The following is a 22,178-nucleotide window of genomic DNA, read 5'->3' on the forward strand; positions in this document are numbered from 1 at the left end:
CACCTTTTTTTATTTTTTGTCTAACGTTTTAAATGGATTCAACCAAGGTTGAGCCTGATCTTGGTGGTAAGTAAAAAGAGAAGAGAAATGATGACATTGTACAGCTGACACCACTAAATCAAAAAATATTTATTTATTATATTATTTATTTAAACTTTTATATATTTAATAATATTAATGAATTCACTTTTTTTTTTAATTTTATAAAGAATGGAGTTAAAAAGTAATTTTTATTGAAAAATTTATATATTAATAATATTTAAATGATTTTTTAAAAAATATTATTTAAATATTATCAAAAAATAATTTATATATTAATATTTAAATACTAAATGGAAAAATAAAAAAAATTTCTTTCTATAATTTAAGATTTTATTAAAAATATCAAAATCTAAACTACTCTTCTTTGTCAAAAATTTAAATCTCAACAATTCATTTTCTTCTTTCAGCGAAGAAAAATTGATTCGTATGACTTAATTGTATCTTTTTTATTTTTCAAAATGGATTTAGTGGCATTTGAAAATCAACTTGAAAACTATATTGTAAACTTGCATTTGGATGAAGAATTTGTTGAATTCAATGGAATTGGAAGATGGTTGAGACAAATATTGGTTTATTTGCGGGTAAAACTTGCATTGATCTTATCAGTTGCAACAATGTCAATTGAAAGAGCTTTTTCAGTAATAAAATTTATAAAGCACAAGCTAGTAATCAAATGAGTGATGAGTGGATGAATAATTGCTTGGTGACATAAATTAAAAATGATGTATTTGATAGTGTTTCTACTCATGTTATCATGCAACATTTTCAAAATATAAAAAATTATCGTAGATAATTATAGTTTTTTTAGATATTTTTATTTTGAAGTATTAAATGAATGTGCTGAATTTATATTTTTTAATTTAATATTAACATTTTTAATCTATAAAATTTAACATATTTATTTTTTAATTATTATTATTATTATTTAAATTATGACACCATTCAAAAATTCTTGATTTCGCCTTTGTGCCTTGAGATTTTTTTTTTAAAAGCTACTAAAACTCTAGTTTGTTAACACTGTGAGTGAAAACATTTTCTTTCTTTCCAATTTTCTATACAAAGCCATTGTACAATACAACACCATTTTTTTTCTTTATAAGAACCTTCATATAAAATGCTCATTTTAACTTTTTTTTTTCTCTAATTTGTTTACCCTTTGTTGCAGTTTTTCATTTATTTGAGAATATTTTTGCTAAATCTATCCTTATATCTATAGCTTTTACAACCTCTATACTCTTTATGCTGAGCATTGCCACAAGCATCATTATTAATATTACAATTAATTCTTAATTCCTTAGCTACAATTTAATTATTTGATCTATTACTATTAATATTATAATTATGAAGTAACTAAGGGATATAGGTTGTATGATATTAATTTGAGTAAGGTAATCATCAGTAGAGATGTAATCTTTGATGAAGGACAATTTTAGAATTGGGAAAAAGGAGTTATCAGGGGTACTGCTAGTGATAATACTGAACTGGTATGTGATAGTGATGATGAACCTATGCATATTGAAGATGAAAGATTGGCTGTTAGGGATACTAGGACATTGCAAGACATTTACAGTAGAAGCAATTTAGCTTTAATTGAGCCTCTAAATTTTTCTAAAGCTAAGTCAGATGACCATTGAAAAGCAGCAATGGATGCAGAAATGCATATGATTGAGAAAAATAACACTTGGATTATTGTTGACAAACCTGCAGATCAACATGTGATTGGTGTTAAATGGGCTTTTAAAACAAAATTGAATCCAGATGAGTCTATAAATAAATATAAGGCCAGGCTAATTGTAAAGGGGTTATGCACAAGTGTATGAGGATTTTGAGACTTTTGCCCCTGTAGCTAGGCATGACACAATAAGATTACTTACTGCATTGTCAGCTAAGGAAGGTTGGAAAATTTTTCACTTAGATATAAAGTCTGCTTTTTTGAATGGTGTGTTATTTAAGGATATTTACATAGAGCAGCCTGAAGAGTATGTGAAGAAAAGTAATGAAAACGAAGTTTGCAAGCTGAGAAATGCACTTTATGGTTTGAAATAAACTCTTAAAGCCTGGTATGAGAGGATAGATGAACATTTTAAGAACCGAGGCTTTGTTAGAAGTGTGAATGAGCATACTTTATATGTCAAGAAGTCAAATGAGGTGATTATGTTGATTGTTGCCCTTTATGTTGATGACATGTTGATAATAGGGCCAGACAAAGCTTATTTGGAAGATTTCAAGACACAAATGAGGAGTGTTTTTGAAATGATAGACTTGGGACTAATGTCTTATTTTCTAGGCATGGAGGTGTTGCAATTGCCTAGTCAAATAATCCTACATCAATCAAAGTATGCCAAGGACATGTTGAAGAAATTCAATATGGACTCATGTAAAGCTGTAGATCTACCATTCAATATTCGAAACCAGTTAAGCAAGGAGGATGAATCAGGGAAAGTTGATGGAATGTTGTATAGAAGCATGGTAGGCTCTCTGTTACACTTGTCAGCTACTAGACTTGATATTATGTTTCCTACAAATCTGCTTTCCAGGTTCATGCAAAATATATCTGTTTGTCACTTACTGCTGTAAAAAGGGTTCTCAAGTGCATTAAAGATACTGTGGAATTTGGCTTACATTACATGAAAGATGAAAACAGTGAGTTAATAGGCTATAGTGATAGTGATTGGGCAGGGATGAAAGCACCAATTTTCACTCGAGCATTGAAACATCTATCTAGCTCAATGAATAACCTTTCATTTTAAGTGATATGATTTGAGCATCCACTATTTATGAGCCACACATTCTTGGTTAAAAAAGTGTCATCTATCCTGGCCATGAATAACATTTCTTCATTCTCAATTACTAGCTCAACTACAGCTGCACTCTCCTCAGTAACCACAAACTTCTTTGATTTACAAACCTTTTTCACATGTCCCATTTGACCACAAGACCTACACTTTACATTAGGTCGATACCAACAATAATTGCTTGTGTGATTTTTCTTTTTACAATGGGGACAATGGGGACAAGGTGGATATCTGTCACCTTTACCTTGCTTGCTAGTTCTAGATTTATTTCCTTTACTATCAGATTTCTTTTGATTCCCACTTTTAACTTTCAAACCCTTAGTTTTGGCTATTAATGCATTTTCTACAAACTCTTCACTCTTGATAACTCGTCTTTGTTCGTGAGCTATTAAGGCATTTACTAACTCGGTAATAGTGATTCTTGACAAGTCTTTAGCATCTTCCAAAGAAGAAATCTTGGCTTCGAATTTCTCTGAAAGACTAAATAAAATTTTATTAACCACTTTTCTTTCATTCGAATCTTCTCCCAACAACCTCAGCTAGTGTACAATTTTCATAACCTTGTCAATATACTCCTTAACACTCTCATCATCTTTCATTTTTAACACCTCATATTCTCTCAAAAAATTCAATACATGAATTTGCATAGTTCGTTCACTGCCCTTAAATTTTTTCCTAAGTTTATCCCAAACCTCTTTAGGATTATCAGAAGTCATTATTCTTGTAAAATTTGAATCAGAAACAGCAGAGTGTAAACAAAAAGTGCTTTGTACCTCTTTGCTACATCTTCACTATACTAATAAATTTGAGCCAAGGTTAGGTTTGCGTGTCCCTAAACCGATGGATCTCCCCAAATTTCAATCACTTCCCACAAATCAAATGCTCTGAGAAATGCTTTCATCTTGACTATCCAAATCGGGTAATTTTCTCCGAAAAAGATCGGTGGTGCCGACGCATTGTAACTAGATGAAGCCATGACTCAATCAATACAAACAAAAACAATAAACAACAGAAGAAAAACAGAGTCTTGAGGTCCCTTAAAAACTAAAATGTTCTGATACCATTTTGTTGAAAAACTCAAGAAAAACAGAGAGAAAAACTAAATAAAGAAGATGAAATAAGTGGAAAACTAACTCACATGCTTTATTTCCAACTATGTTAAAGCTTTTATATTGGATTACAACTAAAACAACCGAACCTTATAAAGATCGATCTTTGTAAATAAACTTGAAACAGATTTTTAACAAGATTCACAACTACCAATTACAACAGATTCTAGAAGCAGTAAAACATTATTAATAAAACAACATGAGAACTTGAGTTTCAGCTAATATACTTAAACGACTCATGAACAATCGTTTAATTAACACTGATAATATCAAAATGATACAAATATTTACGTTTTACTACCAACCAACACAGCTACAATTTAATAAAGTTTTTAACACTTCTGTCAGCCCAGGTTTCAAGCACTTTTCAACACACCGAAGGACTCAACCTATAATTTATGTATATAAACATAAATATCCTAAATCAAGGATTATCGTGCAAATAATGTGCAACAATATTATTTTTAGGATTATCGTACAAATAATGTGCTTTTAGGATATTAGTGCAATAAGCTCAATATGAATAGTTTCAAGATGGGTGAATTGAAATATTTTTATATATTTGAACATTCTTTCTGAATTTTGAAAAAATATAATTCTCTTTAAGTTAAATCTCCAATTTGAAAATAAACAAAATAATTGATTTCTTGTGAAGTAAAAGAAGTAGGTAAACGTAAATGAAATTTAAAAGAGTAAGAGATGAAGGAAAAATCAATACAATAATTTTTATAAAGGTTTGGTCTTTTTGCCTACGTCCTCTCTTTTAAATTCAGGAGTTTAAAATCCACTATTAAAATGAAATTTAATACAATACTTTTTTATGGTTAAAGTATAATCACTTTACCTTTTATCTTGGTTAAGGTATAATGCTCAATTTTCACCTTTCCAATTGGTTAAGGTATAACCATTTTAAGTGAATACAATAAAATATGAAAGTGCAGTTGAGATGCCTCTACAAAGTTGAATAGTAAATTAAGTACAATGTTTGGTGAGAAAGAACATAAGTAAAAATGGCTTTATAAGTGGTACAATGGAAGACTTAAATTCAAGAGGAGAAGTACAAGAGCATTGAATGGTTTGAGATGAAGTTTTTCTTGGAGTTGTGTTTCAATGTCTTCTAACCTTCATAAATGTTGAGCGACCTTGTTTTTATAGTTGCTAAAGCTTCAAAAGTAGTTGCGAGTACATTAAATGTGAAAATAGTCATTCTTCTTTTCATTTAAAGTTCCAACAGTCATATTGTATCGATATATATTTGAATGTATCAATACATTCCTCTTTTATTTTTGAACTCCTGCTATGATGTATCGATACATTTTGCCATATATTGATACTTTTTAACTTTTCTACAAAGTTTGTTTATTCTGTTGAAAATGTATCGATACTTTTGCTAATGTATCGATACTCTTGACATAACAAGCATTCTATTGAAAATGTATAAAGTATCGATACATTAGTATTGATCCACTTGAGAAATGTATCGATACTTTTGAAGCATTAAGCATTCTATTGCATTTTTATCAATACATGTAAGAATGTATCAATAGATTGAGTTTGACTTTTTAAAATTTGACTTTTATTAAGAACATGTATCGATTGATTTTAAAATCTATCGATATTCGTCCAAATGTATTTATATATGAAGCACATGCATCGATAGATTTGTATCAGAATATATTTTTCAAAGTCTTTTTTATTGTATTTCTTTTCAAACTTATTTGAAAGTGTTAAGAAATGTTTAAACTTGATATTTCAAGATTTAAATAAATTTTGATCATTTTCTTTTGTCATTTCAAAACACGAGATCAATTTGAAAACTATAAAGCTAATACAGGATTATCCTGAACATCCTATTTAAACAAAATTGTTAATAACTAAAGAATATTATATTATAAATACTCTAAATTTATACCATATTTAACAGGAAGAAATTAAGTCATTACTTTTGTTAAAATCTTAGTGAACATTATTACTTTTGTTTTTGTATATTGAAATAGGATTGGTTTTTTACCAAATTGATAAGTGCATTGTTTTTGTGCAAGAAACTCCTAATAACAATAGGACTTGTGCTGCTTTACTTAGATTAATTCTTAATTCCTTGGCCACAACATTAAAATATTTTAAGAAATTTTAAACACAAAGGGTTTTATTTGTATTAGCAAGTCAAGAATTGATGGATCATGGAAAAAAGGAATTTAAAAAAAATTCAAGAATTGATAAAATTTTTTTTGTACGATTTGGATTCCACATGTCCAAATAAGGGACACAAGGGTATTATTTGTATTAGCAAGTCAAGAATTGATGGATTTATGTGTTTAAAATTCTTCCATGTCTTTGATATGAGGAAGATCATTGACGGTTATAACGAAAATCCACTTTTTACATCTGAGAATCTCTGGCGACAAACTTGCAGCTAAGCCTTTGATTTTTGTGTGTGATTATCAATAGGTTTTCATTTCTTTGTGTGTTGTTAGGCTTTAATTTTTTTTTTTCTGGGCTCAAAAGCCTTTGATTTCTTTGTGTGGGTCTAGAAAGCAATGGAAGATTGATTTCTTTTTATGGGTCCTGAAAGTGATGAAAGATTGCAGCATTCGGTTTTTTTCAGGGAAAGGAGAGTTGGGCCCGTTTGGACATTTCTTACAAGTATTTACTTTTTTTATTTAGAAAAATTTTAAAGATGTGTTTGACTTGTAAGAAGGAAAAAAGTAAAAATAAAATAATTATTTGGTAGGAGAAAATAAATAATTATTATATAATTTGATTGATAAGAATGGAATAGGGAATTTTTTTTGTTCAATAAGAATAAGGCAGTAAAAATTGTTATTATATAATTTGATTGACAAAATAAGATAATAATTATTATAAATTATTTTGATGTTTGATTTACTGAAATAATTTTAGGAATAATTAAAAAATAAGTGATAAATGATAAAATATTTTTTATTATAATATTTAATTTTAAATTAAAATATTTATTATTTTAATAATTTATTAAAATATTAGTAAATTGTTATTTAAATTTTAATATGATTATTTATTATATATTTTATTTTAAAACATTAATAATTTATAATTAAAATATTAATGTCGTTATTTTATTTTATTCTTTATTTTTAAAATATTAACATATTAATTTTAATTTAATTTTTAAATTTAAAATATTAACTTTTTATAATTTAGAATTAAAACTCAAGATTTTTTAATTTAAATTTATTTTATTTTCCCTTCTCTCGTTGACGGGTCATCGGAGATGTAGCCAACCGGCGTAAGGGAGCACTAAATTGACACTATCTGCAGTCGAATCTGGTCGTGGATTGCCAATTTGGATCGCGTGAATCTGGTTAGGGAGCATTAGATTTGGCATTTTTGCAGCCGGATTTGATCGAGAACACCAAATCTGACGCTTCTGTAGCCAAATGCAACGGAGGTGTTGGATTCAACGCTTTCACGGCTCGATTTGGTCGGGGAGCACCAAATCGGCACCACCCACGACCAAATCCAGCCATGAAGATATCGGTTTTGCCCGCCACCGCCTCTGCTGTTGCCCTTTGCTATCCTCTGCGGTGGAAGAAATTTAGTGAGAGGAGAGAGGCAGATATGCAAAGAGAGAAAGAAATTGGAAGAAATGAATAAATTATAGTTATTATAGTATGATAATTTTTAAAATTGATAGAAGTCATTTACATCTATTAACATTTTCAACTTATTTTTAACTTTCAGGAATTTACTTTTTTTTTTTTTAAATTCAGCAAGAATTACCATTACTAAAGAGGTCGGCAATGACTATTCCCCTTTTCCTTGAATCATTCTTTTCAACAAAATAACGTTTTAAAGAAAAAAGTACGAATAAGAGAATGATTATTCTATTCTCGAGCCAAACATGCTACAAATGTTGTTTGATAAATTACAAGAGGACAATCTGTGATAAATTTAATCAGTAAGACTTATATAGTATAACATTAGATGTGGGTCTTTGCCCTGGTTAAACCCTGCTATCCTACAAAATTTTGGGCAAACCTCTCTTAAATGTCGACAAAACAAAATTGTTGAAGCCCAATTGAGCAGAATCCATCCATCATCAACTATACTTGTCAAACAATTATCTATCACCAGTTATTATATTGAGGCAGATCCTTGGGGCCAGTTCCTACTGCAGTATCCATCTTGTAAGCAACCTGATCTTTTGTTTAAGCAATTTCTTCAGCTTCTGAGCTAACATCATCTCCCACTTCCTCTTCATTCTCATCCTTTGCTGAGCCTACTACGGCATCTTCAAGCTCATCTGAAGCATCCTCTTCATTCACAAAACTCCATCCAGGGATGAGTTTTCCTGCTTGTCTGATTACACAGCCATTATCATAGAAACTTTGGGAGATCGTATTATATATACTTCTCCGAGGCTGATCTTCAGGGTGGACACTAGCAGGCCAACTAAGGGTTTCATCATTTGTTCCTCCCATGTGTGTAACTGAAGCACCCTCCTTGTTTTCTTTAGGTTGCTGAGACAGAATCGAAAGGGCAGCTTTAGCGTCACCTACCTTATCACCACTACTTTTCATTTGTAAAGAGGAATTAGCATCAATTCCACAAATTTGTATGCCAGTACCTTCCTGGTGAACTTGATTGTTGAATGCAGGCATCGACAAATTACTTCCATTAACTTCCAAGTTTACACTACTGTTTGTCATGACGAACGGGATCTCACCATTACCTTTCTGGGTACTAGAAGTAGACTGAGCTGTTTTTTGTCTATCTTCCAACTTGTTCAGAGCAACTTTCTCAAAAACAAGACCTCGAGCCTCAGGTTGAACTTTACCTGCTGCAGGCTTTCTAACTCTAGCTCGAGGATGAGACTCATCAGGAGAAGCTGACACATCAACTGAAGCAACTGATCTCTTAGGTCTCCCTCTCTTTGATGCCGCTCCAGATAAGCCAGTTCGAATAACATGAGCAGCAGGCTCATCCACAGATGGTTTCAAAGATGAAATTTCAGCTTCAAGCTTTATTAAGCGGCTCTTGTAATCAGCTATTTCTGATTGCAATTGACCAATTACACTCCATAGCTGAACATTCTCAACTGACTGCAAATGGAAGCAGATAAAATAGTGTTATAATCATAGTTAGAAGAGTGGAAACCTAACTAAAATAACAGATTAGGTGAAGAAAAGACAACTACTTGAGCTTCCCAAAGTTGTTGGTGCTTCTGGGAAAGTTTTGCTGTAGGCCTGATTATTCCTCTTTGAGAGGATTCTCCAAAGGTTGCTGAGCAATTAGGCATTGCTGGAGGTGCTGAAGAAAAGTAGCCATAACCTCCCGGGGAAGTATAGTTGAAAGATGGCTGAGATTGTTGACCATGAGCCCACCAAGAAGAGGGATCCCAAGGACCTATTAACATGAAAACTCCAACATTATATATATGACTCAACTCATGCATTTAGCAACTTCTTGAAGACTAATTTACAGACTATGCAACATAAATTAGAACAATACACGAGTCAATGACTAATCATATAGCATCATATATTCATTGATAATCAATTTTCAATCAAGATGAGATGTCAAAAAGTCATTTTTCACTATTTACAATCATGCAGTATGACGTGAGATGATAAACATGAATCAGAAATAATTGCCTTGTATTACTAGTTACAAAAGTTCTTAAGTTGAAATACTACCTGGAAAACCCGGGTATGGACCAAAATGGTAACAGAGATTTGGAACTTGCTGTTGGCTTCTTGAGGTGGTTCCTCCAATTATAGCAGAAGGTTGGCAGCTAGCATCAACTGTTGGAATGGAAGTGAATGGCTGAAATGTGGCAGGCACACTTACTGCAGGAAATTGGTAACTATGTCGCTGAGGCAGCCAAAAGGGTGTGGTCGATTGCGCTAAATGGCCCTGCAGGATCGGATGATTAGGGGTATTTGGCTGCAATGTTGCTACTTGCTGCCATCGACTTACAAGGCTTGGTGCACAAGGTCTTGGATTCAAGGAAGACTGCTCTGCAGCATGTTGAGTGGTGCACGTCCATTGGAGAATATGTGGGTATTGCTCGTTTAAGGAAGAAAGATTTTCTTCTGAGGGGCTCCCAGTTTTGGTATTCTTTGCTGCAAGCGCCTCGTTGGATTGATTTTGTTCTTCCTTGCTCTGTCATGATCAAGTTCACATCATTAAAATTGGAAAATAATATGCACACTCAACAACATCACTCATCTCATTAAAGCCATCCATCAGCTGCAAAGTGGAAATGGATGGGTCAAATGGGATGAGAGGAAATGGTGATTGCTCATAACATTTAATTTTCATTGTAATTAATAGAAACATGAAAAAAAAAACATAATTATCTAGCTCATACATTTAGCATTATGCAACTAATACAACTTGACCTGTTCAACACTATCGCCTAAGATTAGAAATCAGAACAATAGCAACAAAAGCATAAAGAATATGTACGAGTTCTCACTCCAATATGTTAAAATGAAAATTAGTCTTGTTCTTATCATCCAAAACAATGGGAAAACAATTTGACACAGAGATTTTTTCTTTTTGTTCTTAGCATCTAAAATACAGAGGGAGACGCCATGTTTAAATAGGAAGAACAAATAAAATAAGACAAACCCTTTTAAGAACAAAAGAAAAGAGGAGAAGGGGCACATACCAAGAGGTCATTTGAGGCAGGTTCTTGACTAGAAGGAGTCACAAGTTTCTGATGCTTCTTCTTCTTTTCCATGGCATTAACAGAGTAGTTTTTTAGAAGCTCAAAAACCTATCTTTTATGGATGAATGTGGAGAAAGTTAACTGCTGTAGGTAAAATGCTACATTACCCTAAAAAGAAGGAGAGAGAGAGAGAGAGAGAGAGAGAGAGAGAGGAAGAGAGNAGAGAGAGAGAGAGAGAGAGAGGGTCAAAGCCATTAAAAGAGCAGGACAAGTGCCCGAATGTCTTCTTCAGCACAAAGAGAATGTGAAGGAATATTTTACAGCTTGTTTCCCTGTTTCTTGTTCTTGCCGCAGACTTGTCCTTGTGTCACTGCTGCAAATCAAGTAATAATAGTAATCAAAAGGAAAAAGAACAATATCATAAATAGTATTCCTTTATTGACTAATTGATCATTATTTATTTATGAAATATTAGTTGGCGGTGAACATATTTTAAGGTTTATCAAAACCTTTCTAAGTTTAATCTATTGTTTCAAAAAAGTAAGGAAATTAGTGCATTGAACAAAAACATCAATAATAAGTTTACTTTATTCATTTATAGAGTGCGACAGAAAATGGCCCAGCACGTGCGGTAGAGTATTAAATGAAAAATTTTTAGATCAAATGCTTGATATTTTTCTGTTGGCGATTAAGTGCAAATTTTCTCATGCAAGTAGTAAAAGTTTTGAAATTGCTTCGGTTTCAGCAAAATGCCTTGGAAACTAAGAAGCGGAGGCAGTTTTCCTCTTCCGCTTGCAGCGGGCCAATGGGAACCATGAGGGGAAGACACAGGCAACTTACATTGATATCTTGCTTCGGGCGCTGATATCTTGCTTTCTTGTTTTTCCAATTTGCTTAATTTGTTAGCCACTGGCTTCTAATTCATGAAAATTATATACACAATGGACAGAGCAAGTAGCCAACTTCTACCAGAACCAAGCAAAATTGTTGTACCAAGGTTTGTTTTATAATCATTGTGGAGGAGGGAAATATTAGTCCTAGTAGGGGAGCAAGAGCATGGAAAGGAACGTTTGCTGTGTGGAAGACCGCCCCCTCAAAATTTTACTTTGGTCAAAGCTGCATTATGTTTGCTTAGATATGATCAGAAGCTCAAACAAGTACACCTTTTCCCAATGCCTCCTCTAATTATGTACCTGCACGTGTGCTCTACGAAGGGTGAAGAAAATTAGTAAAAGTACTAGTTTTTTAAAAACACAAAAAGACAGAAAACGCCAGGGAAAATGGAGAAGAAAAAGAAAGCAAAGAAAGCCGACCATGTGAGCCAAGGAAACGCTTTAAGGCCCACTCATTCCCTCTGTCAAAATCCAGAGCTCAATGGGTTTTAACCCTGTGACAGATTAACCTTCATCTGCTCTAAAACATGCCATTGCATTGAGCTTCGGCTCGCGATGGCATCCCGTGGGAGTTCCCAGGCAGGCGCTGGGACCTTCGGGGTTCAGATTAGTACTTAGCAGTCGGGACTCGGGACTTGGGAGGGGTAAAGTCGATCTCACAATTGTAATATTAAAAAAAAAAGTCCAATTTCGAAACCATCAATAGCTTTAGATATGCTTTGAATAAGATCAAAATGTAAGCTTTAAACTCCAAAAAAAAAAAAGGAAAAACATATGAAAAATAACACAACAGAAGCGTTACTTTCATAAAATAAATGTTATAAACTTATCCACAGAAACAGCATACTTGGATGAAAAATGTGAATCCATCCAGAAAAGTAACAGCTATTGTGGACTGCATTCCCAACTTTAAACTTTATTTGAAATAGGAGCCTTACCCCCCTGATAAAGGTGGCTCAAACCTTCCTGTTTTCATGATACAAATTTATCACACAAACACCTAACAAAAAGTAGATTTCAGCAGTTTAGATTGGAAACACAAACTGGTATCTACCAATCAACCTGTTCTGAAACTTATTAAACAACCATTTCAGGGTTCATACTTCATAATACCATAATACGTGTACTGTTAAAAGTGATGCCATTTTATATGAATAAGCAAATCTTGGAACACAAAGCCACAAGCATATATCATTGATAAAAGTTTTTAGTGCAGCAACAAAGTCAAGCTACTTCAACAAAGCAAAGCAGGACCTCAAGTCAGATAACTAGAATACATGTCCACCTATTATGAAAGATAGTAACACCAGACATCACTCAAGAAAATCAGACTAACGGACCAGAAACACACATTCAATTCTTAGTACTCATCTCCCTCATCACCATCTTCACCCTCGGCAGACTCAGCACCTACCTCCTCATAATCCTTCTCCAAGGCAGCAAGATCCTCACGGGCTTCGGAGAACTCACCTTCCTCTATGCCCTCACCAACATTTTTTTTTGAAGATTAAAAGTATTTCCAATAAAGCAGAGTGAAATCCCCTATGTACACAAAAAGGAAGGGACTAGGAGAGACTTGGTCCAGGTGCCCTTCCTGAAGCTTGGCATACAAAAAAGCCAGCTGAAAACAAAATACTATACAACTACAAAATATGATATTAGCAAGACTCAAAGAAGTTACAGCCACCCTTAACAGCCAGAAAGGGCGAAGGGAGAGCAAGAGTGAGAAACATGGCCATTTTGGATGTTTCTCCTTCTTGCAAATCCATACACAAGCAAAACAACCCAAAAAGCTGTCCGCCTTATCATGCAAAAAGTGATCTGCACCAGCAACATAGCAGTAAACAGTCAAAAGCACGCCCAATCACTCAAGCAGTTATGGAAACACACAGAGCAGATCATGGCCATGTTCACCAACATACCAGTGCACAAATGCCCTCTTTGCATACATGAGGTCAAACTTGTAGTCAATACAAGAGAACACCTCTGCAAAACTGGTGGAGTTGGAGATCATACACACAGCTCTCTGCACCTTAGCAAGATCACCATCCGGAACAACAGTTGGAGGCAGGTAGGTAATGCCACACTTGAATCCAGTTGGGCACCAGTCAACAAATTGGATTGTACGCTTAGTTTTGATGGTGGCCACAGCAGCATTAACATCCTTAGGCACATCACCTCTATACGAGGCAGCAAGCTATGTACTTGCCATGGCGAGGATCACACTTGGCCATCATCAATGATGGCTCAAATGCACTGTTGGTGATCTCTGCAACAGACAGCTGCTCATGGTAGGCCTTCTCAGCTGAGATGACAGGAGCATAAGAAGAAAGCATGAAGTGAATCCTGGGGTATGACACAAGGTTGGTCTGAAATTCACTCACATCCACATTTTTTTGTTTTTGAAAGGCTGAGATTTTATTGCTAAAAAATCTCCAAATGGAGACTTACAGGAAGCAAGGTCACAAGTGGCTTGCTTGAAAACAAAAGGAATTCCCAGCAGGGAGGATTGGCAGAACTTAGAAAAGATCTTGACGAGCCTTCAGACATCAATCATACCAGAAAAAGTAACAAAGAAATCAAAGCCAATATAGGCTTGCCCCAACTAATCTGGGACACTATGACAAAGAAGATTAGTCCATATTCCCTGATAAGACAAAGTAGATATTCAACAGACATGACAACAAAATATACCTGAGAAACTAGACGGTTAAGGTTGGTGTAAGTAGGACGCTTAATGTCAAGAGAGAGCCTGCATATATCATATATGCCTTCATTATCAAGTAACACAGCAACATCTGTATGTTCCAGAAGGTAATGGGTAGATAGGACACTGTTATAGGGCTCAACGAAAGAGGTTGAAACCTGTGGTGAGGGATACACAGTGAACACAATCTTGGACTTCTTGCCATAGTCCACTGAGAGACGTTCCAGCAGAAGGAACCAAGTCCTGAACCAGTACCTCCACCAACAGCATTAAAAACAAGGAACCCTTGTAGACATTGGTATGTTCTTTAGCTTTTTTTAAGCACTGAGACATTGGTATTACGAAAAATTATTCTTCTTCCAAGAATAAGATATTATCACTAGCTATATCTTATATGATCAATTAACTACTAGTATTGGTATGAATTCCTATTCCTGGGTTGTAATCATGAAGCTTCTTTGTGTTGAAGGACAGATCACACACAATAATAAAACCTGCATGCTTTCTGATATGTTTATGTCGGTATTTATGACATATTATATTAGTGAAGTACAAAACGGTTCTTTGGTAATTAATCTTGCTGTACAAGCATACTAGTGTTATGAAAAAATTTGCCCACCGCAGATTAAAACTTTCAGGCTTGCGTCATATTGTCCACATGTACAATTCTTTTGCCAAATGTCCAAAATTAAGCAGGCCAACTGTCAACCGAAGACTCCCTTTGGGAGGGACAATTTTCATAGTCGTTCTATTGGTAATTTATCCGCGTCTACAATTTAGTTATAAAAATTTGAAAATTAAAGGTATAATATTTGTAAAAGTTTTTAAATTATTTTAAAAATTTTAAATAAAATTTTAAACTTTTTTTACGTTCAATCAAATCTTTATTTTTTTATATTGAACTAAATAAATTTTTATATTTTTATTTTAAATCAAATAAGTTTTTATAATTAATGATTGACTTGGTTTATATGTCGTTTGTCATTTGTCATTTTATGTCATGTAAGGTTGATGAGGAATGCTAACATATTATAATTAATAATAATGTGACATGTTAATATATTATAATTGATGATAATGTAACATGCTAATGTAACATTATAACATGGTTATAAGATATTTTTACTCTCCACATTAGTGGTATGTTAGTGTCATTAGATATAAAATAACTAATGATATTTTATCTAATTACAATTAGTAAATTATTAATCATAAACACTTATTTAACATATTTAATTGAATGTAATAAAAAATAAATTTATTTAAATTTTTTGAATAATTTAAGAAATATTTTAGGCATTATGCAGTTAAAACGTCATAGTTCTATAACCTCAAACTCCAAATAACAAGAGGACTTGGGCAGCTATTTTTGAATCAATTTCTAAGACACAAATTAATTATTTTATTTATTATTATTACTGTTATAATTATTAGCATAATAATCCTAATACCAAAACGACTGAGACTATAACTTCTATATATAAATATACATACCCTAAATTAAGACATTTAAGTATTCACAAGAGCTTCTACAGCAAGAAAGCCACTATTGTTTTCTGTAAGTTTTCGACATCTTTGTTTTCATCTTCTTCTTAATAATTTATTAATTGAGTAACAGAATACTGTCGTATATCAAGACTTAAAATTCAATTATGTTTCTTTATTTTTCTCAAAAACTGAGATGTTGGTGTTACAATATATTAATCTTCTTGTAAGAAATTATCACTAACTATGTCTTATATGATCAATTAATTACTTGTATTTGGTATGAATTCATATTCCTGCTTTGTAATCATGTTTGTGTTAAAGGACAGATCATATAATAAAACCTATATTCTTTGCGATAAGTTTATATTGGTATTTATGACATAGTATGTAGTTATGTACTGCTCAAAAGCTTTAGAAGATTAGTGCAGTTGGAAACTCATGGTTGGTAACTAATCTTGCTGTACAAATATACTAGTGTTATCAAAAAATTTGCCCACCGTCAGATTAAAACTTTCAAGCTTGCATCATATTGCCAAGCATCTTCTTAATACTGTAGTATGTACAAATTGGGGTTTGAGTTTTGATTGATTCTATCTGTTTTCTTTTTCTGGGTTTCTTGCTTTTTAAGAATGGGTAAGAGAAGTTTACAAATAATTGAACTTTGGTGGACCTTAAGTTGTGTTGCCTAACATGGTAATCTTTATAGGTCAACATCTTATCTTATTAGTTGGTTTTAACATTGTAAATCAATTTAACAACTATTAGTATAATAATCCTAGTACAAACAGGACTCGGTCAACCATTTAGATATATAAACATACTTACCTTAATTAAGAGATTTAAGGATTCATAAGATAGCAATACAATATTTTTTTTTGTAACAAGAATATCATTATTTTTTTGTAAGTTTTTGACATCTTTATTTTCAACTTGTTTTTTGAATTATTTATTAATCGGTGACAAAATATTATCATATATCAAGATTCAAAATTTAATTACATTCTTTATTTTTCTCAAAGACTGAGATGTTGGTATTAGGATATAGTAATCTTCTTCTAACAATAAGCTATTATCACTAGCTATATCTTAAATGATCAATTAACTACTAGTATTTGGTATGAATTTCGATTCCTGGTTTGTAGTAATCAATGATCATGAAGCTTGAAAGCTTTGGGATACTTATTGCTATGGCAATCAATCATCTATGATTGTAACCAGTTAACGTGTTTCTGATGAAGATAAAATTGTGCTTTGTCTTTGATAGGAAAAGCTGTTGGACTAGTGGAAAACTGTGTTCCCACATCGTTGAGCAATGATCAAGAGAGCAAGGAAGGGCAGCAAGAACCATGGTGCAATATTCCAAAAGATCTTTTAGGTTTAATATCGTCATACCTTGTCACTGACGACAGGGCAATTTTTGGCGCTGTTTGTAGAACTTGGCAATTGATCACAAGTGCTTCTAGACCGCTTCCTTCACCTTTTGATTATGCAGATTCTCCACCTCCATGGCTGTGTTCGTTCCGTAATGCTGGAAATAACATGGAGAGATGCAAATTCTTTCATCCCATGCATAATGATGCTTATGAGATGAAAATTAATCCAGAAGTATCGAATGCTACGATCTTATTCTCAGGATATGGTTGGTTGCTACTTTCTAAGGGTTATGGACAATTATTTTTGTTTGATCTTATCACAAAACAGAGCATTGACCTTCCCGATTGTTCTGAAGATATGGTATCAGTGATGTCATTCACTTCTTCTCCGGCTTCTCCTGATTGTTTGGTAGTTGGATTATCATCTGTAAGTGATATAGCCACCTCCTTCACTTACAAACTCGGAGAAGATAGTTGGAATGTATATTTCATTGAACTTGACAGACTATTTCTTACGAAAGATTGTTCTCCAGTTTTTCACAAGGGATTATTCTATTGTTTGGACAGGAAAGGGTGTTTAATAGAATTCAATCCTAATGAACCTGACCAAAGTTGGGATACTTATAAAATGCGCCTCCCTGAGCGAGAGTCAGCAGCTCATCAAACTTTTATGCTGGAAAAAGAAGATAACTTGTTGGCTGTTTTGATTACAGAGGATTCAAAAAGTGTTCATGTCTGTAAGTGGGATGATGAGGAGAAGATGTTCCAGCCAATAAAACGTTTAGGAGACTACATGCTATTCGTTAGTCATGGTGCATCATGTTCCGAAAGGGCTATTGTGAGAGCAACGGGTAACAAAATCTTTTCTCCAACATTTTTTGACAGAAATGGCTCATACGCATTTTACTCGCTTGCTACCAAGAAATACCATTCTTTCTTGAATAATTATTCTCGTGAAAATTTTTATGGAATGAGGGAACTTCATAATACCTTTTGGTACAGACCATCGTTAACATGTAATAAAAATATAGAATGATAGTCTATTTTTAAAATAGTTTAGGAATACGATTTTTCTTGTTTTGATATTTAATAGTTAAGAAAGCTGACCATGTGAGCCCAGGAAACGCTTTAAGGCCCACTCATTCCCTCTGTCGAAATCCAGAGCCCAGTGAGTTTTAACCCTGTAACAGATAAACCACCTTCTGCTCCAAAACGTGCCTATTGTATTGAGCTTCGGCTGGCAATGGCATACGGTGGGAGTTCCAAGGCAGGCGCTGGGACTTTCTGGGTTCAGATTAGTACTTAGCAGTCGGGACTTGGGACTTGGTAAAGTCGATCTCACAATTGTAAAAGTAAAAATAAAAATTCCTATTTCCAAACCATCAATAGGTTTAGATATGCTTCGAATGAGACCAAAATGTACGTTTTAAACTCCAAAGAAAGTATGAAAAACAAATAATGCGACGGAAGCATTATTTTCATAAAATAAATGTTATAAATTTATCCAGAGAAACAGCATACTTGGATGACAAATGTGAATCCATCCAGAAAAGTAACAGCTATTGTGGACTGCATACCCGACTTCGAACTTTTTATGAAATTGGAGCCTTACGCCTCTGATAAATGCAGCTCAAACCTTTCTGTTTTTATGATACAAAATTATCACACAACCACTTTAAACAGAAAGTAGATTTCAGCTACTAAGATTGGAAACACAAACAGATATCTACCGATCAACCTGTTCTGAAACTTATTAAACAGCCATTTAAAGGCTCATACTTCATAATACCATAATACGTGTACTGTTCAAAGTGATGCCATTTCATATGAATAAGCAAATCTTAGAACACAAAGCCACAAGCATATATCATTAATAAAAGTTTTAGTGCAGCAACAAAGTCAAGCTACTTCAACAAAGCAAAGCAGCACCTCAAGTAAGATAACTAGAATCATGTCCAACTATTATGAAAGCATAGTAACACCAGGCATCACTCAAGAAAAGCAGACTGAAGGACCAGAAATACACATTCAATTCTTAGTACTCATCTCCCTCATCTCCATCTTCACCCTCAGCAGACTCAGCACCAACCTCCTCGTAATCCTTCTCCAAGGCAGCAAGATCCTCACGGGCTTCAGAGAACTCACCTTCCTCCATGCCCTCACCAACATACCAGTGCACAAATGCCCTCTTTGCATACATGAGGTCAAACTTGTGGTCAATACGAGAGAATACTTCTGCAACACTGGTGGAGTTGGAGATCATACACACAGCTCTCTGCACCTTAGCAAGATCACCACCCGGAACAACAGTTGGAGGCTGGTAGTTAATGCCACACTTGAATCCAGTTGGGCACCAGTCAACAAATTGGATGGTGCGCTTAGTTTTGATGGTCGCCACAGCAGCATTGACATCCTTAGGCACCACATCACCTCTGTACATTAAGCAGCAAGCCATGTACTTGCCATGGCGAGGATCACACTTGGCCATCATCGATGAGGGCTCAAATGTACTGTTGGTGATCTCTGCGACAGACAGCTGCTCATGGTAGGCCTTCTCAGCTGAGATGACAGGAGCATAAGAAGAAAGCATGAAGTGAATCCTGGGGTATGGCACAAGGTTGGTCTGAAATTCAGTTACATCCACATTTAAGGCACCATCGAACCTCAAGGAGGCAGTCAGTGATGATATCACCTAAATCATCAATCGAAAGAAGATTAGTCCATATTACATGATAAGACAAAGTAGATATTCAACAGACTAGACAACAAAATATACCTGAGAAACAAGGCGGTTAAGGTTGGTGTAAGTAGGACGCTCAATGTCAAGAGAGCGCCTGCATATATCATATATGGCTTCATTATCAAGTAACACAGCAACATCTGTATGTTCCAGAAGGGAATGGGTAGAGAGGACACTGTTATAGGGCTCAACAACAGAGGTTGAAACCTGGGGTGAGGGATACACAGTGAACCCAAGCTTGGACTTCTTGCCATAGTCCACTGAGAGACGTTCCAGCAGAAGGGAACCGAGTCCTGAACCAGTACCCCCACCAACAGCATTAAAAACAAGGAACCCTTGTAGACCAGTACAATTGTCAGCAAGCTTGCGGATGCGGTCCAAGCAAAGATCAACAATCTCTTTCCCAACTGAGATAAAAAGAAGCCAGTTTAAGCAATCAACATTTCAAGCAGCAAGAATAATAGAGAAATGAAGAGGACAAGAATTATTACTGGTATAATGGCCACGAGCAAAATTGTTAGCTGCATCTTCCTTGCCACTAATGAGCTGTTCAGGGTGGAAGAGTTGGCGGTATGTTCCGGTCCTAACCTCATCAATGACAGTGGGCTCAAGATCTACAAACACTGCACGAGGGACGTGCTTTCCAGAACCAGTTTCACTGAAGAAGGTGTTGAAAGCATCATCTCCTCCACCAACGGTTGTATCACTTGGCATCTGGCCATCAGGCTATACAAAGACAAAATATAAGTTTTAGAAATCTTATAGAAGCTGGAAAATAGCAAGAGTGTCTGTAACCAATAAAGGAGTGGCGAGCTCATAAACTATTTCAATAAATTCATCATCGTACAGTTAGGATTAGCTCTTCAAAACCCACAAAACAATTATAGCAAGTGTTAAAGCGGTTGGTTCTAATGTTTTAGAGGACAAATTCATCACCCAAATTCGACACCATGGCAATAAGCGAAAAACAAATCACAGTGTGGCTTAAAAATTAAAGCAACAAGCAAATCTGCCAGAAGAGAAAAGCCAAAAATGCATAACCAGACTGTTAGTAATTGAAACAATTTCTTTCAGGGAAATGCTAGATCTTTTGAAAATGAAATAGGATAAAATAAACTTTAAGATCCAACTCGTAAAGATTAATGGATTGAAAATCGCATGTTAATTAACCTTTCATTTGCATTCAGTTGATGATGCGTCGTTATTTCACAGATTAGCACAAATCATGAAATGCGATATAAACTATAATTATTTTTGTAGATCAATCTAAAAAAGAATAAATCAAACGAAATTCAATACTGAATCAACAATAATCGGCAATTATATCGGATAAGCATGAAAATCCAACATAAAAATGTGCATCTAGCCCTAAAACTTTAGCATTTTACCAAAATGAATTCAAAATTGAAACTATCAATCTACACAACAAATTATCAAGCAAAGAGATAGAAAATTCACCTGAATGCCGTGCTCAAGACAGTAAAGTTCCCAGCAGGCATTGCCGACCTGAATACCGGCCTGGCCGATGTGGATCGAAATGCACTCCCTCATTTTCTCTGAGAAAACAGAAAAACCAACCGAGAAAAGGAAATGAAAGAAAATGGTATCGATAATGAACGAGAAAGAGAACGACGTTTATTAAGACGCCTTTCCTTGGAAATTTTTTGCTTCTGCAATGCGAAAATGCGATGGAGGATTTGATTTCCTTGGTTCCGTTTATATAGGTGGCGAGGATGTAAAAATGCCAAAATGGAGATGATTTTACCGTGGTTAGATTGACCTGCCAGTGGAGATTTCTTATTGGCCAGGGTTAACCACCTTAAGATTAACTGCGGGTATGGTCCCTTTTTAGCGGGATATTCGATAACGGCACCATTTGAAAATTCTTGCAGGAAACGACGTCGGTTCATCTATGTAGCAGTAGCATATAGATTTTAGAGGTTTTTTGACCAAATAGAAATGCTTAACATAACAAACTTGTAACTTTCCCCCTCTTGTATAAAGGAATAGTAAAATAAATCTATAATTTAGGCAAACAAATATAAAAAATAATTTTAAAAAAAGGTCCGAAAAAAGTAGGCCAATTACATCAACAGGGCAAATGTTGCTGTGATGTGGTTGACAATTTAGACACCCTTGGGTTGTAAGCCAAGCATTCATGATGTGATCCACAAGCGGATACCTGCCATCTCCAATTAATAAGAGTATCACTGTAGCAGAATGCAAGTTATGCGACTTGCAATGCTTTCTTTTTGGTGCAGTCTTTCGATCAAAGAAGCATCAACTTTTAGCTTGATCAAATGGGAAAGAAATTATGTTCTGCTTCTTGATCAGATAAGCTGTCATATCTCAAATTTATGTACGTTATCAATTGAT

At 34.2% G+C, this 22,178-nt stretch overlaps 3 protein-coding genes and 1 pseudogene across 3 annotated transcripts; 1 reads left to right on the forward strand and 3 right to left on the reverse strand.

Moving 5' to 3' along the window:
- Nucleotides 7,826-10,673, reverse strand: LOC18611366. The gene is made up of 4 exons (XM_018116835.1): nt 10,602-10,673; nt 9,622-10,090; nt 9,123-9,331; nt 7,826-9,027 (listed from the first exon to the last, which is right to left on the reverse strand). Exons 1-4 carry the CDS (start codon nt 10,671-10,673, stop codon nt 8,134-8,136), a joined length of 1,644 nt encoding a protein of 547 aa, XP_017972324.1. The 3' UTR covers nt 7,826-8,133.
- Nucleotides 12,837-16,492, reverse strand: LOC18611367 (annotated as a pseudogene).
- Nucleotides 16,715-18,368, forward strand: LOC18611368 (F-box protein At3g56470). The gene is made up of 3 exons (XM_018116846.1): nt 16,715-16,733; nt 16,954-17,913; nt 18,253-18,368. Exons 1-3 carry the CDS (start codon nt 16,715-16,717, stop codon nt 18,366-18,368), a joined length of 1,095 nt encoding a protein of 364 aa, XP_017972335.1.
- LOC18611369 (tubulin alpha chain) lies at nt 18,813-21,510 on the reverse strand. The gene is made up of 4 exons (XM_018129971.1): nt 21,261-21,510; nt 20,294-20,528; nt 19,839-20,209; nt 18,813-19,754 (listed from the first exon to the last, which is right to left on the reverse strand). Exons 1-4 carry the CDS (start codon nt 21,351-21,353, stop codon nt 19,098-19,100), a joined length of 1,356 nt encoding a protein of 451 aa, XP_017985460.1. The 5' UTR covers nt 21,354-21,510; the 3' UTR covers nt 18,813-19,097.

Source organism: Theobroma cacao, chromosome 1, assembly GCF_000208745.1.
Source record: "Theobroma cacao cultivar B97-61/B2 chromosome 1, Criollo_cocoa_genome_V2, whole genome shotgun sequence".
In the NCBI taxonomy this organism is placed as follows: domain Eukaryota; kingdom Viridiplantae; phylum Streptophyta; class Magnoliopsida; order Malvales; family Malvaceae; genus Theobroma; species Theobroma cacao.

Bases quoted from the DNA above. Each gene is read 5' to 3' on its own strand.
- LOC18611368 (XM_018116846.1), top strand. The intron at 17,914-18,252 runs GTAACAAAATCT...ACCCTGTAACAG, and splicing joins GGCTATTGTGAGAGCAACGG to ATAAACCACCTTCTGCTCCA.
- LOC18611369 (XM_018129971.1), bottom strand. From the start codon at position 21,353: ATGAGGGAGTGCATTTCGATCCACATCGGCCAGGCCGGTATTCAGGTC. The intron at 20,210-20,293 runs GTAATAATTCTT...TTTTTATCTCAG, and splicing joins TGCTCGTGGCCATTATACCA to TTGGGAAAGAGATTGTTGAT. The intron at 19,755-19,838 runs GTATATTTTGTT...TTGATGATTTAG, and splicing joins TTAACCGCCTTGTTTCTCAG to GTGATATCATCACTGACTGC.
- LOC18611366 (XM_018116835.1), bottom strand. From the start codon at position 10,673: ATGGAAAAGAAGAAGAAGCATCAGAAACTTGTGACTCCTTCTAGTCAA. The intron at 10,091-10,601 runs GTATGTGCCCCT...TGATCATGACAG, and splicing joins CTGCCTCAAATGACCTCTTG to AGCAAGGAAGAACAAAATCA. The intron at 9,028-9,122 runs GTAGTTGTCTTT...TTCCATTTGCAG, and splicing joins AACAACTTTGGGAAGCTCAA to TCAGTTGAGAATGTTCAGCT.